Below are 22,430 nucleotides of genomic sequence, written 5' to 3' on the forward strand. Positions count from 1 at the left end.
ATACAATATGTTTCAATCTCACAGACAAATTATCCAAAATTATTCAACTTAAAGATTCTAAGCACGTGTCAAAATAAGTGGTTCATGTCCAAGTAAGCTTTTCATGTAAATGATCCAAAGACTTCTACCTACTCTCTCAAGTCTTGTAGCAGGAAATTTCTAAGGGAAGAGACGCATGAATGATGCATAAATAGACGACTTAAAATGAATAACTCAACTTCCTGTGGTGACTAAATTTTCTTCCCGTCTTTTACATCTATGCATATGGCTACGGTTCCTCTTACTTTGCATGGATGCTGCTTTCTGATTTCATGGCTTATTCATACTTTCATATTTCTCCTGCTTTCAACTCACTGCAATGGAACTCAAATCTCCACTGTGCTTCAGTTGTCCCAGAGTCAACAGCAACCGCCCCTGAGTTTGCCTCCTTACCATTCCTTCCCTTCCAAAATGGTTACTATGATGGTGGGGATCGAATACTCGATCCAAACCCATCTGAATACTCTTCAAATAAACACAACCTTCTGTCGTTTCACACCCAGAACGTCTATACAACTAATGCTGAAGGTGTCTTCAAATTTGAGGGGAATTTGCACTTCTACAACTCGTACCATTTTGGACACGGTAGGACTTATGGTCATTCATTCTTCTCGCCTCTAAGGACTGGAGATGATAGCGCTTTGAGCTTTAGCTTGAAAGGCTTCTGGTCAAAATCATCCGGGAAGCTTTGCATGGTGGGTTCAGGTACTAGTTACTCTCCAGAAGGTAATCTGCTTCATCATCCTGCTGTTCTAAAGCTTAATGGTGTAAAAGATTCAAGTAATATTACCAGTCTGGTAGCTGGAACGTTGCGGAGCGTGAGTTCTGCTGACGATCCAAACTATTTTGATCCTATTTCCTTGTTGATACTGCCTGAAACCAATTACCAGTACACTATGTTTTCGAAAGAACTCGAGAACAAGTGTTCTGGTGAGATCAGTGTTCCAGCAGAGAATTTGTCGCTCAGATTACAGGTCAGTTCAACTATTTGTTCAATCCTTAAGAGGCGAGTCAATGAATTTGAGTTAGAGTATGCAAGTGATTGCAATTCTTCAACAAGTTGCAATCCTTTTGGTGATGCTGTGGGATATTTGCCTCAAGTAATGTCTTTAAACACCATTCAGTGTTCAAAAGAGGGACAAAGATTGAGGTTTCTGATGGAATTTCCGAATAGTAGCGATGTTGGCTATTACCGCAGTTTCAATCCAGAAACAACTTTTGTTGCAGAAGGATCATGGGATTGGAAGAAAAATCGGCTGTGTGTTGCAGCATGCAGAATTTTGAACACACATGATTCTTTGGACAATTCTAGTGTGGAAGATTGTTCAATACGGCTGACATTAAGATTTCCTGCAATTTGGTCAATCAGAGCATCTACCAGCATGTCAGGCCAAATATGGAGCAACAGAGCTTTGAATGATACAGGTTATTTTGGGAGGATTCTGTTCCAAAGTACGGATAATGAAGTGCTTAAAGTTCCAGGACTGAAGTATGAATACACAGAGATGGAAAAGGTAAGAAATATGTCATGCTTGCAGAAGAAACCTTTGAGAAACAGTTTGGAAAAATATCCGGATGGATTTTCCCAAGAAATGAATTTTGGCATTTCTGTCAAAATCTCTGGAGGGAAAATTGCATGGGGCCATGCACTTCCAATAGCTGTTGATGATCAAATCTCTCCGTTGTCAGAATCCTTCATATCATGGTCAAGCTCGAGTACCACAAGCTCTGTTGAATCAAATATCAGCAGTAGTAAACCACTCAATATCAGCTACAAAATAAGTTTCAGACCGTATTACTATCTGAAATTGGGTGGTTTGGAAAGTTTATTCAACATTTCTTCAAGTTGGGAGAGGCGAGTTGCAATATATGCTGAAGGGATTTATGATTCAGAAACAGGAGTCCTTTGCATGGTTGGCTGTAGAGATGCTGGCTTAAAATATCAGAAATCGAGCAATAATTCTATGGACTGCGAGATTAGCATCCGTCTGCAGTTTCCTCCACTAAATGCAATGACGAAGGGAGGTTTTATCAGAGGAAGAATTACAAGCTTACGCAACAAATCTGATTCTCTTTACTTTGAACCTCTGTTTGTCTCTGCCACTTCTTATTACAGGATCCTAGAGAGACGATCAATATGGAGGATGGATTTGGAGCTCCTCATGGTTCTGATATCGAAGACACTTGCGTGTATCTTTGTAGTATTTCAACTCCTGTACGTGAAAAAGCACCGAGATGTTCTTCCTTTCATTTCGCTTCTCATGCTTGTGATTCTCACTCTGGGCCACATGAATCTTCTTGTTCTAAATTTTGAAGCCTTGTTCTTTCAAAACGAGTATCCCCACTCTGTCTTGCTTAGAAGTGGAGGATGGCTAGAGGTGCATGAAGTGATTGTAAGAGTAGTCACAATGGTGGCTTTTCTGTTGCATTGTCGTCTTCTCCAGCACTCATTGTCCAGAAGAATGCGTGACAACAGCCTGAAGGCCTTGTGGACTGCTGAGAAAAAGGCATTATTCCTGACCGTGCCAGTGTATCTAGCTGGAGCCTTAATAGCTCTGTTTGTAAACTGGAGGACCAGCAAAACTGGCATAATGGCACAATCTTTTCTCTATAACAACCACCAGCATTCTCTTTGGGGGAACTTGAGATCATATGCTGGTTTGATCCTGGATGGTTTTCTCTTACCTCAAATTCTCCTCAACATCTTTCACAACTCAAGAGAAAATGCACTTTCCCGCTTCTTCTACATCGGATTGACTGTTGTCCGCTTGGTGCCACACGCATATGATATTTACAGGGCCCAAAACTATGTTCAGGAGTTCGATGGTTCGTACATTTATGCTGATCCTGCTGCAGACATCTACTCCACTGGTTGGGATGTCGCTATCCTGTTTGTTGGTTTGCTTTTTGCTGCAATCATTCACTTCCAGCAGCAGTTTGGTGGTCGTTGTTTACTTCCTCGGAGATTCAGGGAACTGGAAGTTTATGAAAAAATACCTGAGGCCAGTGAAGAATAAATGCTGTGTGGAATCTAGAAAATGAAAACAGGAGAAACTAGTGATGAATAAGTGCTGTGTGAAATCTAGAAGATTTGGTATCGTATGTTTCGATCAATGTTACTTTCCTTGCTGGTGCAGTTGGTGTGAAAAAAGTAGCGAGTTTGTTTACTTGATGTGTTTATATAGTAATGATAATCAAGTTTGTTTACTTGATTGTTTATGGGCTGAATTTTGCAGCCATATTTGGATATTACTGTGAGAAACGTACGTATAATAATTCAGATAGTTGGTTTTCCAAGGCATGATTGATCGATATAAATTTCAACACAATCATACAAAGAAAGTTACAAAAACAGAATTCCTTAAGAACTTGGACTTCAGAAATTGCTTTGAAATATTCTCTTCTGTAGATAAGCATGGAATTGCATAAGCACTAGCATCAATATCTCAGTTTCAGTTAGAACGTAAGGTTAGATTCACAATCCACGTTCCCAGAAAGTCTTTGTGATGCATTTAGGAAGGGCTACTGGAAGAATAAGAATAAGTACAGAAGCTTTCAGTAAGACATTGTTTCTTCAACTCAACCGAGAGGAACTTGTTTTAAACATATGCAATGGTTCCTGACTAACAGAGTATGTCTCTCTAATAACTGAAACATAATTCATAACAAAAACACGTACATTCACTCTATCATGCTATCATCACCCTCTTCCTTATCACTCGAGTCAAGATCAGCAAGCAAATAGTCCAAAGGAACGGAAGGCACATCCTCCTTATCAGTTACTGATGCCATCTCAGAGGATGTGTAATCTTTATCGTGATACGACTCAAAGTTTCCACCAAATCTCTCAAGAACTCTTCATACTCGTTATTCACCTTCTCTCGGTCAGCTCCACATTTAGAGCCATCCACCTCCATCTCTAGGGGCTTGAGCTTCGGAGGATTAGGCTTCCTATGCTTCCTTTGATTCTTCTCTTTATAACTCTTCTTTATCTTGATTGTATCTGGTGGTACAAGACTTTTGTAATTTTCAAGTTCAATATCATTTTGGTTAGCCTCATGGAGATCGTAGCCTATAGCATAATCACCCAGAATCAGGAGATGGCCTAGATGTGTTCTAGTGGACAAAATGGTATCGTTCTTTCCAAAATCCAGTACACGAGCTACTTGAGCACCAGCCAAAACATACTTTGGGCTGCAAACTTAACTTCAGTGGAAGCGACCTTCACATCTAACACAATATATTCCACAAGCTGCCTGCTAGTGTGCAAGGCCTTAAAGGGTGATCTCCAATACTGATCAGCATCCAAGTAGCAGTGCCTGAGAGTGAAAGGATCCAGCAAAGCAATGCTATTAGTCACTTTTGTGCAGATAACAAAAGGACCAAGATTTCCCAAATTATGTGCAGCTATTGGCGGCAGGCAAATCAGATCCTAAGACAAATAGCATTGATCTCAACTGAGCATGTGTACTTACATTTACAATTACGACTCTTAGTGCCACGAGACACAAGCTGTTTTTCATGGCGGCTTTGTGCTGGAACAACCTCCCCCACAAATTCAACGAATTTCACAGCATGGCTTCTGCCAGAAAAGAAAAACTCAATTCCATGATCCATTTTCTTGATCTTTGTAGCCCGAGCAGGAGCATCATGCTTTTGAATCAGCTGCTCTAAGTTAGTGAAACCTCGCCTATGAGCAACATGACACCTCTAACTGCACTGCAGCATCCCAGTGGTCAGGGCCGGTTTGCATGAACCCTGGAACAAGATTCACACATGTGATATTTCTGGACATAACAACATCTGATTGTTCAACAATCACTCCTTCAAGAACCTCCTTCTGGACTGTCAACTTCAGTTTGATCCTCTTTGAATGAGGTTAGGTACCAACAAATTCTGCATTCACTAACCGAACTCTATTCAAATTGTTGAGTCTTTTCAAGCAAAATGTCAACAGCTCCCTTGATTCTAATTTGGCTTTAGTCCATGCTCATGGTGGTAGCAAGTATCTATCACACTTGGGACATGGTGTTATGTTCGCATGCTTCTGCAAACTTTCAGTAATGTCTACTTCAGATTTCAAACACGTGACACACATATTGGAGGCATTCGACACCATGGTGATACCACATTTGCAATACGAAACAGTTTTACGAACGGCAGAAATACCTGCTGCTTGGACCATCGTCGATAAACATTCGATCCTAGCATAAAAAGGGGAAAGAAAAATCGTTAAGTTTTAAAGCAATATATGTTTGTAATTTCTGTGCTTATGTTTGATTGATTTTGAAACCGTTATAAAGTTTTTGATAAACACCTTGTTGAGTAAATAAAAGCACCAGGCCGGCCATGCTACTATTTCCGCCCCAGCATGGATCATCTCAGCCAAATGGTATGAGCAGAACACGGGGATAAACCTGAGCCAACCAGAGACGAGTACCGGCCAGGGTAATATACCGACCAGAGTTATATACCGAGCCGATACCAATCCCCCAAAAAGCGGGAACACGATCCCGCAGAATCACGGTAGTTGCGCTTTTCCCCGAACCGTTGCGAGAGATGCAAGATCCCACGTTTGCCCATAATGTAGCAGTTAGAGTCCCATGAGGAGCTGCCACCACCCGAAAAAGAAGGGATGAAGGCTAAACGGGAACGTGGGACAGCGGCTATAAAAGAAGAAGAAATCGATGAAGAAAGGGACATAAAAACTGAGAGGAGGAAAACGCTGCCAAATTGCAACCATGCCATTTTCTTACAAACTTCGAACAAATTAGAAGTCATTCTTGAATCCAAATTGAACTGTTTTCCCGTAAACACCTTGTGCTAACTTAGGCATCGGAGGGTTTACGCCGGCAAAACCACCAGCGTCTCTGATCCGTTGTTTGATAAACGCAGGTCTAGTAAGAGAAAGGAGAGTGATTCCAACCCCAGTGGTTCGAGCAGTAGTTGATAACATAAGCGTTGGTGAAAGAATCTGATCGGTAAAAGAGATGACCAACGTAGTTATATGGTCCCATATATTTAGGACAAGATTAGTTGTTGTGTTGATTAAGTTTTATTTTCTGGTGACTTGGTCAAGTATTTCCTCAAAGCCCATATGCTTAAGATGATTGGAATTATCTCGCGGTTAAGGTGATATGCTCATGATCACCACAATTACCTCCTAATCGATGTGATCTACTCGAGATCATGAGAATTACCTCGTGGTCACCAAAATTACCTCTTGATTGAGGTGATATGCTCAAGATCATCATAATTACGTCCTTATCGAGTGATATGCTCGAAGTCATCTCCAAATAACCATCAAACACCTCCACACAACTTTATCTCTAGTAATTTATTTGCTCTTTGCCTTCTTTTTACTTTGAAGAGAGTAAGATATTGTTTGACAAAAAACCTTATCATAATCACCTTGTTTTATCCCCTAAACATTCCCAACTCCCAAACATATACTTGAGCATGACTTTTTCATTTATTACTAATAACCTTTTTATATTTTTATCTTCTGAGTTTTATGATGCCTTCACATTCAATTGTTACTTCATGGTAGGTAAGGTGCATTTAAATTAAAAAACATCTTTCAACTTCATTGTTTAAATATCTTTTGCTACTGTTTGTCTTCTGATTTAATTTAGCAGTACCATATATCTATATCTTATCCATCAAACTTATTGGATTTGCTTTTCTAGTACATGAAACACTAAAAGATGAAGTGAACAGCGGAAGATCACAATGCACATTTTCTATAGCTTATCGATTATTATATTAGTTAGTAACTCTTTACCTTATTTTCTCTCATCTAGTTTGTTTTTTAGTTAGAGAGAAGTCAGTTTTTCTATTTTTTTGGTTTGATTTCTAACCCTTTTGAATCTTTTGAAGTTAAGATAAGCTTCAAATTTATAATATGCTAAGGGCTTCAAATTTATAATACGTTGAGGGGTCAACAAGAATCTTTTATGATGTTGCAAACTCAACATTTGTATTCATTTCTATAGTTTTACTAAATATATTGATTTTTTTAATCTTTTTAGTTTGTATTCAAATGTTGCAGGTTAGAGCCGATTTTTTTCTTTTTCCCTTGTTCATATTATTCTGATATGTAAAATAATTTGAGGTCAATATTTATTTTATTTTGATAATCTTGGGTTTAAAGGAATTTTATTTGAAAGTGAGGTGCTAAGTTATATAAAAGTCCATCGTGATCTCTTAAATGTTTCATTTGCTACTAAATTCTTGTTTTAGGTTACTACTTTTGGGTTGCTGGGGAAGTGTTTGTTTCTATTATTTTTGCCGCAAAATCTAAGGTGCTTAAATTTTCTCTTTTGGTTAGATATATGGGATGGAATTTGCGGCAGCTATCACATCAAAGATTGGGGAATATTTGTAATACCCGTTGTTGTTGTTGTTGTTATTTATTTATTAAATACCCTATTTAAAAAGGTTTCCTTAATAGGTAAGCGTTCTAAAAAGGCTTGGCCTATAAAAACCTCCTCTACGTTATTTTTTTTTCAAAACCCTAGAGTCTGATAAAGAAAAGAATACAACAACTAGAATACAACAACTAACATAAGAGTGAATTCATATTTTTGAATAAGAAAAAAGAAGATTTTGATTGTGCTCTTGTTTTCCATTAAAGGAGGTCTAAAGCTTGGATTTTGTCTAGAAGATAGGAAAGAATTTATAAGACTTTGAACCTCTGATTTTGATTGTAATTTTATGTGATTGATTTAATGATTTTGAATGTGTTGTATTTATAAAATTGTGAAAAGTATGATCATGTATTAATTTGTGTATTATTGAGTGGAAGTAGTGTTGGTATGTTATCCTGGAAACTGTGAACAATATAGATTGAACTTCATGCGACTACTATTTTCATTGAGTTTCATTTAAAGATTACTAAACTAGATATTTTTATCTTTCTATCCATATTTTTATTGTTCAAAAAATCATTTTATATAAATTGTTTTGATTTTTTGAAGTTGGAAAATTTTGATTTTCAGCAGTAATTCTCACTTTTATAATTTATTTCATAACCCAAAAGACTTTTGAAAATTCTAGGAATTTTTATTACTGTACACATATATATCTGGTTTCTGTATTTTTAATTTTGTAATTTTTGGCTTTATATCAAAATCACTAAAAATCATAGAGTTGGGCTGCCGCAATCTTGGAAACTGTTTTCTAGAATTGCGAGGGCTAATATTAAAGCGAGTTTGGGTTACTTTTTCATCACTAAATGCCTTATAATTTTTAATTATAATTTTTTCTTGTCTCATTTGATCGTCAAAATTTGAATTATTTTTTAAATATGTATAACTAAAGTTATGAATTTTTTAATCAGCAGTCCTTTGTATGTATCGTCACTAGGCAACTTTGATGTTTTTGGTGGAAAATCAGTTTTCAGAAATGATTATTATCTCTAATTAATATTGTTAAATTTTGGATTGGATGCCTGTAATACCCCACACCCGATTTTGACCCTGTTGACCACCCTTATAAATTGAGAGAGAGAGAGAAAGGAAAGAGAGAAGAGAAGAGAGAGAGAGAGGAGAAACCAAACCGGATCCAACCCGACCCGCAAGCGCGACCAGGCCGGTTCTCCCATTTCCGGCCACCGTTCCGGTCAAGGTTGGTACCGATTTGAAGCTTGAGAGATGACCAACGTATCCATGCCATCCTTGCCGCCGGAAATCGATCGGAAAGCCACCGATCGAAGCTTTGAAGTTCCGCTGAATCGCCGCCTCGATTCATCGTGATTTCGTCGGTTTCCGGTGAAGCCATCACTTGGGTTTTGTTCCTTACGTTTCCCTTTGCCATTTCCGACTAACTACTGACGCCGGGGACGTCGTTTTGCCGTTGATCGGCCGTTGAAGGATTCACGACATTGGGAGCTCGATCCGGAGCCATCATCGCGCGTGGGAGGTCACCACCGCCACCATTGGACTCAGCGTGGCTTGAACCTTCAGTTCTGAGCTTCCCGTCACCGTCGGTTGAATTTTGGTGACCGTTGACAGGCAAGGGTATTTCGGTAATTTCACAGTCTAAGGGCAATTTTGTAATTTCAGATTTTGTGGGTATTTTAGTAATTGCTGAAATTGAGGATAAAGTTCGTAATTTATTATTTTTAGGTTAATTTGGTAATTCGATGTTTGAGGGTATTTTGGTAATATTGAATTCAAGGGCATTTTGGTAATTTTGAAATATTTGAGGGTAATTTCGTAATTTCAAGAATTATGAGTATTTTGATGATTTATGATTTAAATTAAGATTATTTAAGGTTAAGTATGGAATGTGATTATATTGAGGAATTTGAGAATATTGGAGTTTATGATTATGGTTTAATTTTATTCTTATGAGAGTATTTTTATTTATTTTTAGGCCGATGATATCGATGTGCATTTGTTACTCGAGGATACCAGGAGGTAAGTAAACTAGATTTCCAAACGAATCACAATAAACAATATATATGTTTGACATGTTTGGAAAGCCTATTTTTATATATGTACGGATATTGATTTATATGCTCTGCCCATGTGTTTATACGATGTGTTGATATGATGTGTTGTTACGTGTGTTTATGGACACGGGCATACGTATGTGTGAATATTTCATTGGCAAGAGCACGAAATGCATTATGTTTTCTATAAAATGAGAAAGTGGATTTTAGCCAAATGGAATTTGTAGAAAGAAAGATTGTTTTACAGTTTTAGCTTGGATGCTTGAATTCGTTACTGGCTTAGTAGAGGACACTCTAGATGTTTATATAATTATGAGATAAGTGGGCGATGGATGCATTGGCGAGAAGCCCAAAGAGTATGAAAGTTATGAAAGTTAAGGGAGTGTCCTACTAAGCGGTAATCGAATGAAGGTAGCTCAAGTAAGAGGTTTGAAAGAGTATGTAAAAGTTTGAGAAAGATAGAATGAGATTTCGATGATTTGTTTTACGATGTTTTCGAATACCATGGCACGTCATTCATTTGCACTATATATATGTATGTATGTATTTTGGTATATGCAAAATTGGTTTACTTACTGAGTTTCGTACTCATTATAGTTTATTGTGATTCAGTTTTCGTAAATCAGGATTGATTCGTGATAAGTGTCGAGAAGGACTTGAATGGAGGAATTAAATGGTTTGGCATGAATTTTAAATTCTTCCGCTACAGTTTGCGTTATATATTTGTATTTTCGAGGATATAATTTTCATAGATTGTAAAATGATTATTATTTTTTTTAAGCATCTATCAATAAGATACGCCCTGTAGAGGTCGGGGCGGGTCGTTACAATGCCAACTTGTTTACAGTAGCTTTTTGTGATATTTATGATTTTCCGACATGTTTATAACCTGATAGAAATCAACTCCTGTACGATGGCCTAGTACAGTTAGTGAATTGATGTGTTTAAGTAAGAGTACATGGTTTAAGGATTTTTGGTTTTCCTATCTAGGTTAGAATTGAATAAGATATTGATAAGAATTTCGTCTTGATAAATATAGGCCAAGAGTGAGCTTGTGTGATTGGGGTTATTGTTGATTGTACTATATCGATGTAAGTGAATTCATGCACAATGTTTATTATAAGTATATATGTAAATTTTTATGACTAGAATAATTTTGTTCAAATGGATTGGCAAGTTATGGTTTTGAAATTATTTTAAAACGTTTTTCTTAAATTTGTTTTAAAAATAACTTTAAAATACTTGTTTTTCTATAAAATGTTCTCTTTAAAAGTATTTGTAAGGTTTTGCCAATTCAATGTCTTATAATCGTTTTATCGAAATATTATTGAATGATTGATATTGAAAAACTGGGAACTGTTTTAAGGTTTTGGCTCATTGTCCGTAGTTACTGTTATTGAAATTATTGAACAGTTAGTTATATTGTGTTCATCTATTGATGATTATTGCGGGGTAAAATACCTTGATTGAACTATTGGCCGGGTTATCGGGAGTACAGGTGATATATTGAATTATTGACCAGATCACCAGGGATACAAATGACACTATGTGGCATGAGCAAATTGAATGAAAGAAAGGTTTTATTGATAAAAGATTTCTTACGCGGTTATTTATTGAAAATGATTTTTACGTTATGACTTAACTGATTATGAGTTCCATATGATTATAAAATGATTACTATTTTCTTGACTTATAGTACTTCATAATAATGATTATATACTTTTTTGTATTAGTAACTTTGTGCATGAGTTTGCTTACTGAGCTGACGGCTCACTTCTCGTCTCCAACATTTTGTAGATTGATTTTAGATGTTTGGGGTTTTGGTCTAGCGGAGAGGATTTGTTAGCTGAAAGCTTTGACAATTTCTAGATGAATTACTTGTACTTTGATTATTACTTGGAGCTAGTTTTTATTTTGAAGGATTATTAAGTTATTTATTATTTTGGAGAATATGTTTTGCCTATGGGCAACATTGATTTTATTTGGGATTAGTTATAAGATTAATGTTATAAGACTTCATTTCAAATTTCTCTTGCGTTTTTCTTGGGTGAATTTGGGGTGTTATAATATTTGGTGAAGGCAACTATACACTAAATTGGTAACTTATTTAGTTTCAACAGTATTATTGAGAATCTTAGGAGAGAAGAAAAGAAATTAGAATCAGCGTGAGCCTACTTGTAGCATGATGTTGAAAGTGCAATAAAAAATACTGAAGAAATTGACAAAGATGTACATGTATGGCTTATTGAAGTGAGCAATGTCATGACAGATGTTCAAAGATTATAAGAACTGCAGCTGCACATGGCAAGTCTTAACGGTTGGTTTCCTTATTGGGGTTTGCGATATCGGTTGAGTAAGAAAGCAACAAAAATGATAAGTATTGTATTAAAGCTATAGAAAAGTAGAAAATTCAACAAACTGTCCCATTTTGCCAATCTATCTGGCATGAAATTATTTGCACATGCAGATGTTATCCTTATGGACTCTATAAAATCAACTTTTGATCAAATAATTAAGGCATTAAAAGATGATAACATCGAAATGGTGGGACTAGGTGGGACTAGGTGGGACTGGAGGAGTGGGAAAGACAAACTTGGCAATAAGAGTGGGTAACAAAGTCGAAGGACAGAAGATTTTTGAGAAAGTTGTAATTGCTAGAGTTTCCCAACATCTTGACTTCAAAATTATCAAAAGGAAGGCTGCAAACTTGTTAAATTTAAAATTAAAGGAGGAAAACAAGGAAGGAAAGCAATGCAGTTTAGTATGAGATTGAAACATGAGAATAAGATCCTCATAATCTTGGATGATGTTTGGGCAAAACTCAATTTGACAAATTTTTAGGATTCCCAGCAGAAATGATCACAAAGGTTGTAAAATTCTTCTGATGACTCGACGACAACAAGTATGTGTTTCTATAAAGTGTCACCTACGAATTGTACTAAATGTTCTAAAGGAAAAAGAATGATTGACTTTGTTCAAAAAACATGCATTGGCTTTACTAAAAAAACATTCAGGTATTGATGATGATGTATTTAACTCCACCTTGAATGAGGTGGCAAAATAAGTTGTAGCCGAATGTAAATGATTGCCTTTAGCTATTGTAACTGTTGGAAGTGCTTCAAGAGAAAAAGATGCTGACGAATGGAAAGTAGTATCCCGAAAACTAAAAGACTAAAAATATGTTGATATTAAAGATGTTGATGTCGACCTTTATGCTTGTCTAAAATTGAGTTACGATTATTTAAAGGGCGAGGATGCTAACTTATGTTTCTTGTTCTGTTCTTTATTTTCGGAAGATTATAAAATTGATTTGGAGGATTTAGTTAGAGTAATGGTGTTGTTGAAATTAAACAACACCAGCCCAATATCAAGATCCAAGGATGTTAGAAATAATTTGAAGTCCAAGCTCAAGCATGAGAAGCTTCTAAATTAGGTTGTGATGAACTACATTACAATAATAGAGTGCAAATGTGTGAAGCAATAAGCTATAGAATTTTTTAATGTAAGTGGGAAATAATGGAGTGCAAACAATAAGTTATATAATTTTTTAATGTGAGTAATGAAAAGCAAACGTGTGTAAGGCAATGTTGCACATGGTTGTAATTTTTTCTTTGTTTTTTTTAATGTGTGACATGAAATTTATTTGTCAAACTATAAACACCCCTTGTGCTTGTTTGTAAAATCATCCGAGAAGAAATAAAAACAAATAAGACAATTAGCCATTGTGTTTTGGTTTGTTTTAAGAGAGTTTCGTGAGTTCTCTTTAGAGTGTGTTTTTATTTCCTTTGGATAATTAAAGTTTTTTTACTCTATTTATTTAACAAGGATTGTGTTTGTATCCAAGTGCTAACTCAATTAAAGAAGCTAGAAGCATTTTTCGTGCAATGGTTAAGATGCTTAAAGCTTCTTGTTTGTTGTTAGACATTACTAAAGAAGAATTAGTGAGAATGCATGATGTAGTTCGCGATGTCACCTCATGGATAGCATCTGAAGAGAAGAAAGCATTCATGGTTAAAACTGACACAGGATTGACTAATTGGCCAGAGGAGGAATGCTTAGAACAACTCACGGGAATCTCTTTGATCGAAAATAATATGAGAGTGCTTCCTAGTGGTTTGGCATGCCCTAAGCTTGAAAATTTGTTATTAGGCTGTAGTGAGAGTCATGGTTGTTGCAGAAGTGTATGGTTGAGTAATTACCAATATTATGATGACTGCAATTTTTGGAAAAATATAAATGTGACAAATAAATACAAAGAAAATAGGATAAAATATTTTATGTGGTTCGGCGTAAAGCCTACGTCCACGGACAAAGATTGGAAAATAATTTTACTAACAAATGAAAATTTATAAAATTGGGAAAAACTCTCAACATGTAAAATCCCAATACACCCAAATGGAACCTCACTAGAATACTCAAGTAGAAGCTCTCAAATCTCTCAAATTGTTTCACTTGCAATTACTCTCAATTCTCTCAATTTTGGGACGCCTTACTCTTTTGAGATGAAGCTCAATTTATAGTGTATGTGTAGCCTTGAGTTTCAACAAGACAAGCCACTATCCTTGAAATTTGCCATCACGTTGAGCTGGAACTTGCATTGCATACATTAAAGTCATGCATACTTGTCTCAGAAGAAGTATATTAGGGATTTGCTTACTAAAGTGAATATGCTTGACTGTAAAGGAGTAATAACACCAATGAGCAGTGGCAAGGACTCAAAATTACAGAAGACAGTTAAAGGAGAGATGGGTTATTACATTGAAGATGCCACTCACTGAAGAAGTATAGTAAGTGGTCTCCAATACTTAATTTTGACAAGACTAGAAATTGCTTACTCTATTCATAAGCTGAGTCAATATGTTTCTACGCCAACACTTCAACATCTTATGGCCTACAAGAGGGTTCTTAAATATCTAAAGGAGACACAATATTATGACTTAAAATTTGTTAAGGATGGTGATTTGAAAATTACTTCATTTACTGATGCAGATTGGGGAAGTGATCTGGATAATAGAAAATCAATTGGAGCTTACTGTGTGTATCTTGGAAATAATCTAATCTCCTGGTCATCTAAGAAACAGACAGTAGTCACCAAGTCTTCAGCTGAGAGTGAATATAGAGCACTTGCAACAGCAGCTTCAGAAATAGCATGGCTAAAATCATTGTTCCTGGAGATGAGAGTGTGCTATGTAGAAAGACCAACAATATGGTGTGATAACATGAGTGCAACAGAACTTGCAAAGAATCATGTATTTCATTCAAGAACCAAACACATAGAGATTGATGTTCATTTTATCTAAGACAAAGTGTTAGTTGGTGACCTCAACATCTGTTATGTGCCAAGTGAAGAGCAGATTGCAGATATCTTAACTAAGCCCTTATCATTTCCTCAATTTAACTACTTAAGAGCCAAACTCAATAGTTTTCCATGTCCTTTAAGTTTGAGGGGGGACTGTGAAGATAGCTCATTATGCAGAAGTGAAGAAGAAGAATCAGTCTGTTGTCAAGTTGCAAGCTGTCATTAGTGCCATGTCAAAGGATCCAAATCAACAGCAGCTAACAGCCTAACTAACTCTATTATACATACTCTGTATATGTGTTGAGTGTGAGCTGAGTGAAAGTTATTTTTGGTAATAATTAGTTAGTTATCAATTAGTTAGCGTGTGTAATGCATGTATAAATAGCTACATATTTTGGATTGTTCTGTATGTACAAAATATCAGTTCATCAAATGAAATAAGAAATTTTCTTTTCATTTTCCTAGCTACCAAACAACAATTCTTTGTCCAATTTTACAATTTCTACAACTAATAATGACTGGTTTTATTAAATTGATAAATCATAAATCCTTAGCATAGATTTTTGTTTATTTATTATTTATTACTTTTAATTTTGCAGGAATTATAGTTTTTATATGTAGGAAGTTGTGACCATTTGTATAATGAAATTCCCTCTCTGTTAAGAATTGGCTTAAGAAATGTGGAAAAATTAAATATGGTAGAGTTTGGAGTAAAGTGATATTTAAGCTAAAATCTACTACTGGAGATGGACAAGAACGTAAATTATCACTCCCAAGTTTGAAGGAAATATAGTTGCATGTCATGTACCGCTTGAAAAAAAAAAGCCACACGTGCTTAGTAATTAAATGGCCAATTATCTGTTGCATGCCAGCTTCACCTCTTCTCTACATGCCAGCTTCACCTCTTGCTTGCCACATGCACGTTCCACTTGCTTGCTTAAGACGGTGTTAATGTTTATATACAAATTTTGACAGCTGCCTCGTTTTATCAATTTGAGCATCGAGAGAAAATAAAGGAAATAGGAGAGAAATAAGAAAGTGGAGAAGAGAAAAGAGAAAGAAAATAAAAGAAGAAGACGAAGAAACCGAGAGTGGGGAAAAGAGACAAAGAAAGGAAAAAGAGGAAAAGAAGGGAAAAAGGGAAAAAGAATTAGGAAATCGAGAGAGAGAAATAAGTTAAAAAGAGAAATTGAAAGGAAAAGTTATAGAAAATAGAATTGGACAGTTAGATTAATATCTAGTAAACCAGTGGGTAATAAATTTATGAAGTTTGAACAATTATGTTATAGTTTACATGATACGTATAAGTTTCTATATCAGTTTTAATAGTTAATTTTTGAATCCTGTATTATAGGAGGAACGCAAGAATCGAAGAACCTATAAGAGTCCCAACAAACCCCGAAGTGAAACAAGATCTATGAGTGAATAATATTATTACTATTGTGTATTCTGTGAAGCATTTATGCTTGATATTATGATTTAATACCATGCTATGATTACATGTACGCATATTATATGTTTGATTGAGTCATAAGATGTGATTACCAATCACCATATATGTACCCTCTCCCTTAGGATCTACGCATGCAAATTGAGAGTTAGGTTACTCTACCCGTACGATGTAGTTAAATTCCGCCGTGCATTGAGAGGTTTTTCCCCCGCTCTACTCATATGATGATGATCCCGATGAGTATTGAGAGTTATTTCTCCTACGTACTATTTGGTGTATTTTTGTCATGTATGTATGATTTCATGTTTGTTGATGCATTATATTCAGTGTGGAGTTATGTCACATATTTATGTATATACCCTAGTACGCTACTTTATTTTTCTATATATAAATTATATCTACTCACTGAGCTGCAAGCTCATTATTTCCCTATTTATCCCTTTTTCTCCTAGGATTCTGTAAGATTTTATGCATATCAGTTCTAGTCAATTAAGGTTGGGCCACAAGACTCATTGCTGCATGTCTTGCATTTTGAGCACGTTTATGTTGCTTTTTTTTTTTTTTTTTATGTGTGTGTGTGTGTGTTCATGAATTAAGTTTTTGCCACAAATTTTAATTACTAGACCGCATGATTCGCCTCGGATCCAACATATAGGTCGGGGCAGGTTGTGTCATTAGAATACCTACCAGAACTAGAATTTTTATGTAATGGTCCAACACAATTTTTATGCCTACAAAATCTTACATGTCTAACCCTTAGAGACTGCCATAGATTGAGACACATTTTCTCAACTACACTCATTGGAAATCTATTGCAATTGGAATGTCTGAAACTCTGAATGTAATTGATGGCAGTGTATTGGAGAAAATCATTGTTGAAGGTGATGATGAAAGGGATCATATTTCTTTGATGGATAATCATCTCCAACATGTATATTTTTCCAACCTTATCTTTCTCCGTATTGGATGATGCAATAGATTAACGAGTCTGTTTCATTTTAATGTAGCTCGAGGTTTCAAAAACTTGAGGGTTTAACTGTAACAGATAATTTGCAGTTAGAAGAAGTGTTTAGACATGAAAACGAGAAAGACATCATGGACAATAAAATTATTTTGTCTGAACTTTGGAAGTTGTCACTCAAAGAACTACCAAGCCCCACCAACTTTCGCCCAGTGGGCTATCACTTCATATTTCCTTCTCTAGATACATTCTCAGTTAAAGAATGTCCAAGGAAAAGTACAATGTTTTCAGCCAAACAAAATAGACCTGTTGTTCAAACTTAAACAAAGGTAAATTTCTGAAAATTTTGACTCTATTGTTGTCTTATGTTATCATTATGAAGTGTCCTATTATTTCTAGTTAGAGATCCTTAACTTAATATTATTGGAACAAACATGAAAAGCATACTGTATTCATTTATATTTATGCTTCAATTATTTATTTGTGCGGGCTTCGAAAGTAGGTGAGGAAGATGCCAGGGCACAATTGCCCTTAGGGACTTCCTTGGAGTAAATTTGTTGGGGGTTTGAAATGATCCAAGAAATATTGCCACCATACAGGGAAAAATGACAAGAAAAATACAACTGGCAGGAAACTAAAACCAAATTCACCATCTACAATATCGGGCAATGATTGCTCCTTAACTAGGTGATGTGGTTATATTTTAGTCCCTCTTTCTATTTATTTATTTATTTTTGATTAAGTGTAGATGAAAATATTTTTCGATTAAATCAATCTATTCGTGATAACCATTATACATGTGATTACCTGGCTACTTATCATTTGCGTGTGTAATTTCCAAATATCCATCATAAAAAAGTAAAGTTTTAAGGATATATAAATAGAGTCATTATCTAATGAAGGATTTCTTAAGTTATTAAAGTAAGGAATAAGTTAAAAAATAAGAAAAACACACACTCCGATACAGTACACGATAAACACACTACATTTGAGTGTGTGTTTAACTTGTATTTTAGTTTATCTCTTACTTTAGTAACTTAAAGGATCTCTTATTGAAAAAATTATTCATGAAAATATGTATATCTTTGGATGTAGTGAATCTTCTTGGTATGTTTGTTGTTGTTTCTTCAAGTTCTTCATGCCTGCAGTTCCAAACACAAGGAATTCAGGATAATTTGTTCAACCCTTTCTTGACATACAAAATTTTATTGCATATTTTTCCTATCAAGTCCCTAATGATGAATCTAGTGATTAGCTTACCGCTTTCCCAGTACAGGGCTTTCGTGGGTCATCAACATGTCAGATAATTGGTCTACTTCTAATGGATAGGCTTACCAATGATAGGATCACTCCTATAGTTGGCTTCTTGGATCCGAGCTCTTTCCCTCGTAAGGAGTGTTTGGGGTGGGCGTTCCCTAGTGGTTGTACTTGTCTTCTAGGGGAGTAGGGACCTCCCGTAGGGGTTCCAATTAGCTAAGGGTTAGCTCGACAAATTTCTAATGATTTTATAACATACCACTTGAAATGAAATATAATGAATATTCCTTACGAAATTTTGGCCTAAATATACTAATAAGATTTAGTGTGGTTTTGAGGAAACACAAGAATTATACTCGTGATCACTGCTTTAATTCCATTCAAGCATTTGAATACCATGCCATTCCTGCAATATCTTAGCAAACAAAATGAGATTTTTAGATTGTTGTTGTGTCTAAACTGTAAACAAACACCTACTTGATAAACACCTCGTTTTACTAACAACCGAGATGGCACACTGTTAGAAATATACGTTAGTAATGGATGTTCTTCCAATCGATTATCCAATCTTGGCAGATGATATTTACCAACCACCCATGCACCCTTACTTATATTTTATATCGAATACGGTAAAATTCTCTACAGTAGCACTTTATGTAAGAAACTTGTCTCTAAATAGTAATAATTAAAGTAATGATAGACATCTAAAGTTTTTTGTGTGAAATTTCATCCTATATAATATGTCATTTATTGAGTGGTTGATATTTTTTTACAAGATCCAGGTGAACTGACTGTGTTATTTCACCAACTAATTAATGAATGTCACATCATATGATATAGTTTTTTAGGATAAAAAATTTAGGATGTGAAGCATTGCTCTAATAATTATTTGTATGTTGCAAAATTATATATTTTGTTAGATTAAAGGAACTTGCCTCCACATAGTACCATCAAACAATCAGGGAAAATTATTAAAGAGGATGCAAACATTTAGATATTTTAAGATAAAGTTGCATATTCTTAAAAATAGTACATAGATACATATATTAGTTTATATATATATATATATATATTTTATTTGACATGCTCTATTAATAAATTATTAATATAGCTCATACTTTACCTTTATATCCTTGCACTAAAGACAACTAATTCAAAAAAATAATTTTCAGAGCTACACTTCCATTAAGTTATAACCTCTTCATAGTAATAAATTAGTTTGGTTACAATATTATGACTATAGAGAAGTTTTACTGTAACTCATAGTTTTATATGATAATAGTCGTGGAAATAAAAGTTGGCCACTTAAATTATAAACATACCTAAAAGATGAAAAATTTTAAAACAATTGAATGCAAATACATGAAGTTGATTATGGAAAAAAAAAAGTTTCTAACTCTCATGATCGTGTGTATTAAAGTCCCATTTGGTATTGAGATTGAGTAAATGGACGGCAATGTGTTTTTTTTTTTTCATATAAAATTTGAATGGGTCTGAGTTTTTATGAAGTAGGAGTAGGTTCAAATGAAATGTTTTTTTTTTTTAAAGTCTAAATATAAGTCCCATCTTATTTTTTTTAATAAATAAAAAAATATTTTGAACATGGTTATCTAACATTTATATCCTTGTAAATCAAAATAAAGAAAAAAAAGAGATTAAGTTTTATGATTTAGGAAATAAGTATATTTAATAAAGATATTTTGAGATATAATACTTATTTTTCATTCAGACTTTTTTCATTCAAAAGTCACAAAAGCTCATGTTTTCTATTTAGATGTAAACGTCTAAAAAGTCAGATATAAGTTACAAAAAATAAATAAGAAAATTAAAAAAACTAAAATTAATAAAATTTTAGACTTCAGACGTTTAACAAATAAGTCCTATTTTAAAAGGTACAGAAACTAAAATATTTGATAAACACCTACTATAATTTGAAAGTTAAATTAATTTGATTCACCACTTGAAGGTTTAAATTAATTTGATTCACCACTTGAAGGAAAAAGAACCTAAATTAATTTGATTCACCACTTGAAGGATAAAGAACCTATAATATGTTTGTTATTTTTGTCAAAATATTTATTACAATCATTATTTTTATTGCATAATTATATATTTTTTTACCGTACCTCAATATCTAACATGACCAAAATTTAATAGGAAAGATTCTTGTATGATACTGTAAATGTTAGAACTTGGCTCAGTAGGCAAAGTGAGAAGTCTATAAGCAAAGAGTTTAAATATCAAATACAACATGAACCGGTTGGTTTTAAGATTGGAGTTGATGTTTGTCATTGACAGACTGCTTAGGCCCGGCCCATTAGCCCATTTAGAGCAAGCTCGTTTTAAATGGTGCAAGTTGTATGTTTGATGTGTATGAATATGGATTACGATCCTGATCTAAACTTCTCTTGATAAAAAATTCACATATTGATTAGTGATTAATAAATTTAAAATATTAAAAATTTAAATTCTATCTATATATTATTGCTGCATGACACATGATATAAAATTGTTAAAAACTTAGGAGTGTTCAATGATCTTAATTTTGGGATGGTAAAAAAGCACATGTTAGCCCGGGTCATTCCCACTGGCTTTGGTCTAAGCTTCTCACATGAGAGCTTGAATAAGGGTTTGAGAAAAAAAAGCCCAAGTCAGGTCCAAACCCTCTATTTAAAAAAGATTATATATTAGAATAATAAATTTAAATTTGAAAAGAATGGAAAAATAAAAAAATTAAATTCATAATTTTCCTAATTTATATAAAAATAATGAATAAAAAAACTTAAAATTATAATACTAAACTCTCTTTTAAGTGCTAATTAATTAAGAGAGTGTTTGATTTAGAGAATCCAGTACTAAAAAATTAAATCTCTAAACTTTTATTATCTTATTTTTTTATTTATTAGTTTATTTTCAAAAATTTTATTTTTAATTTATTGTTGATTATAACAACTTGATTATTATTAACTCATTTCAAGTTTACAACAATTTTAAAAAATTTTAAAATATAAGTTAAAACTCAAGCCCGGCCCAGGCACGCAATGGGCTTGATCTAGCCCAGCCTTTGCACTTCTTATTTAATGGGCTTAGCCTTGGGCTTTTCAACTCCAAACTCAAACCCTTAATTTACCAACTCTATCCGAATTTATTTAACAAATGATACGGAGAAAGACTTGCCAATACAAGATTCAAATTTTCAAATGGTGTCCAGTTTAATGAGTATTATTTGATGTAGTTTATTTAATTTGTATTATGTCTAATAAAATAATTTTCGATATGATGTGAATTTAGGGATCAAAATTTTCTTCTGATCTGATCTTCATCTAAGCAAATTCTGTTAATATAATTGGTGGTTAATAAATTAAAAAGAGAAAATAATTAAATCTTAATCATCCACTGACACTAAAACACAGGTGGCACAAGATCTGTAAAAGATCAGGAGTGCTCAAATTAGAAGAGGATCCTGATCTTGAATTTAGGGGCTTTTTATTTTTTTTTCAATCAATTTCACCCATTTCGAATCAAATTGTCAATCTCTCTCCTCACTTACTCAAAAAATAATAAGAATAATTGATAGATAAATAAATAAATAAATAAATAACTTCATCATCCCATCATCATCATCAATAGGCCTTTGATTCAAATGTAGTGGGCAAGTGCAACTTAAGTTCAATTTTTTGTAATTAATTAGTAAAAAAATCCTACTCAAGTGTAATGATCGGTAACTGAGATTTCAGTCTAAGAACTTAATTGAGTTAATTTAAAACAACCTGAGTCGTGTACATATTTTCAAGCATTACTTTTTTGAACCCAAAACAAAAAAGGTTATACGGAATCTCAATTTTGTGCACCCTATCTTTTTAAAAAGATAATGAAAAAAATTGGAATTGTGACCCTAAAAAATAATCAACTTGAAAAACTAATACATTTTAATATATTTAATAAATTATGAATCAAATGTGAAAAG

General features: G+C 34.2%; 1 protein-coding gene, 1 long non-coding RNA gene and 1 pseudogene across 2 annotated transcripts; 2 read left to right on the forward strand and 1 right to left on the reverse strand.

Moving 5' to 3' along the window:
- Positions 1–311: 311 nt before the first annotated feature.
- On the forward strand, positions 312–3,056 carry LOC127899941 (uncharacterized). The gene has a single exon (XM_052434094.1). The coding sequence runs from the start codon at positions 312–314 to the stop codon at positions 3,054–3,056; it is 2,745 nt and encodes a 914-aa protein (XP_052290054.1).
- Positions 3,057–3,720: 664 nt separating this feature from the next.
- On the reverse strand, positions 3,721–5,224 carry LOC102627097 (uncharacterized; annotated as a pseudogene).
- A 3,293-nt stretch (positions 5,225–8,517) lies between these two features.
- Positions 8,518–15,249, forward strand: LOC102624805 (uncharacterized). The gene is made up of 4 exons (XR_369177.4): positions 8,518–9,067; positions 9,418–9,461; positions 10,109–14,283; positions 14,486–15,249. It is a non-coding gene; the product is annotated as an uncharacterized LOC102624805 (long non-coding RNA).
- The last annotated feature ends 7,181 nt before the right edge of the window (positions 15,250–22,430 follow it).

Source organism: Citrus sinensis, chromosome 9, assembly GCF_022201045.2.
Source record: "Citrus sinensis cultivar Valencia sweet orange chromosome 9, DVS_A1.0, whole genome shotgun sequence".
Classification (NCBI taxonomy): Eukaryota; Viridiplantae; Streptophyta; class Magnoliopsida; order Sapindales; family Rutaceae; genus Citrus; species Citrus sinensis.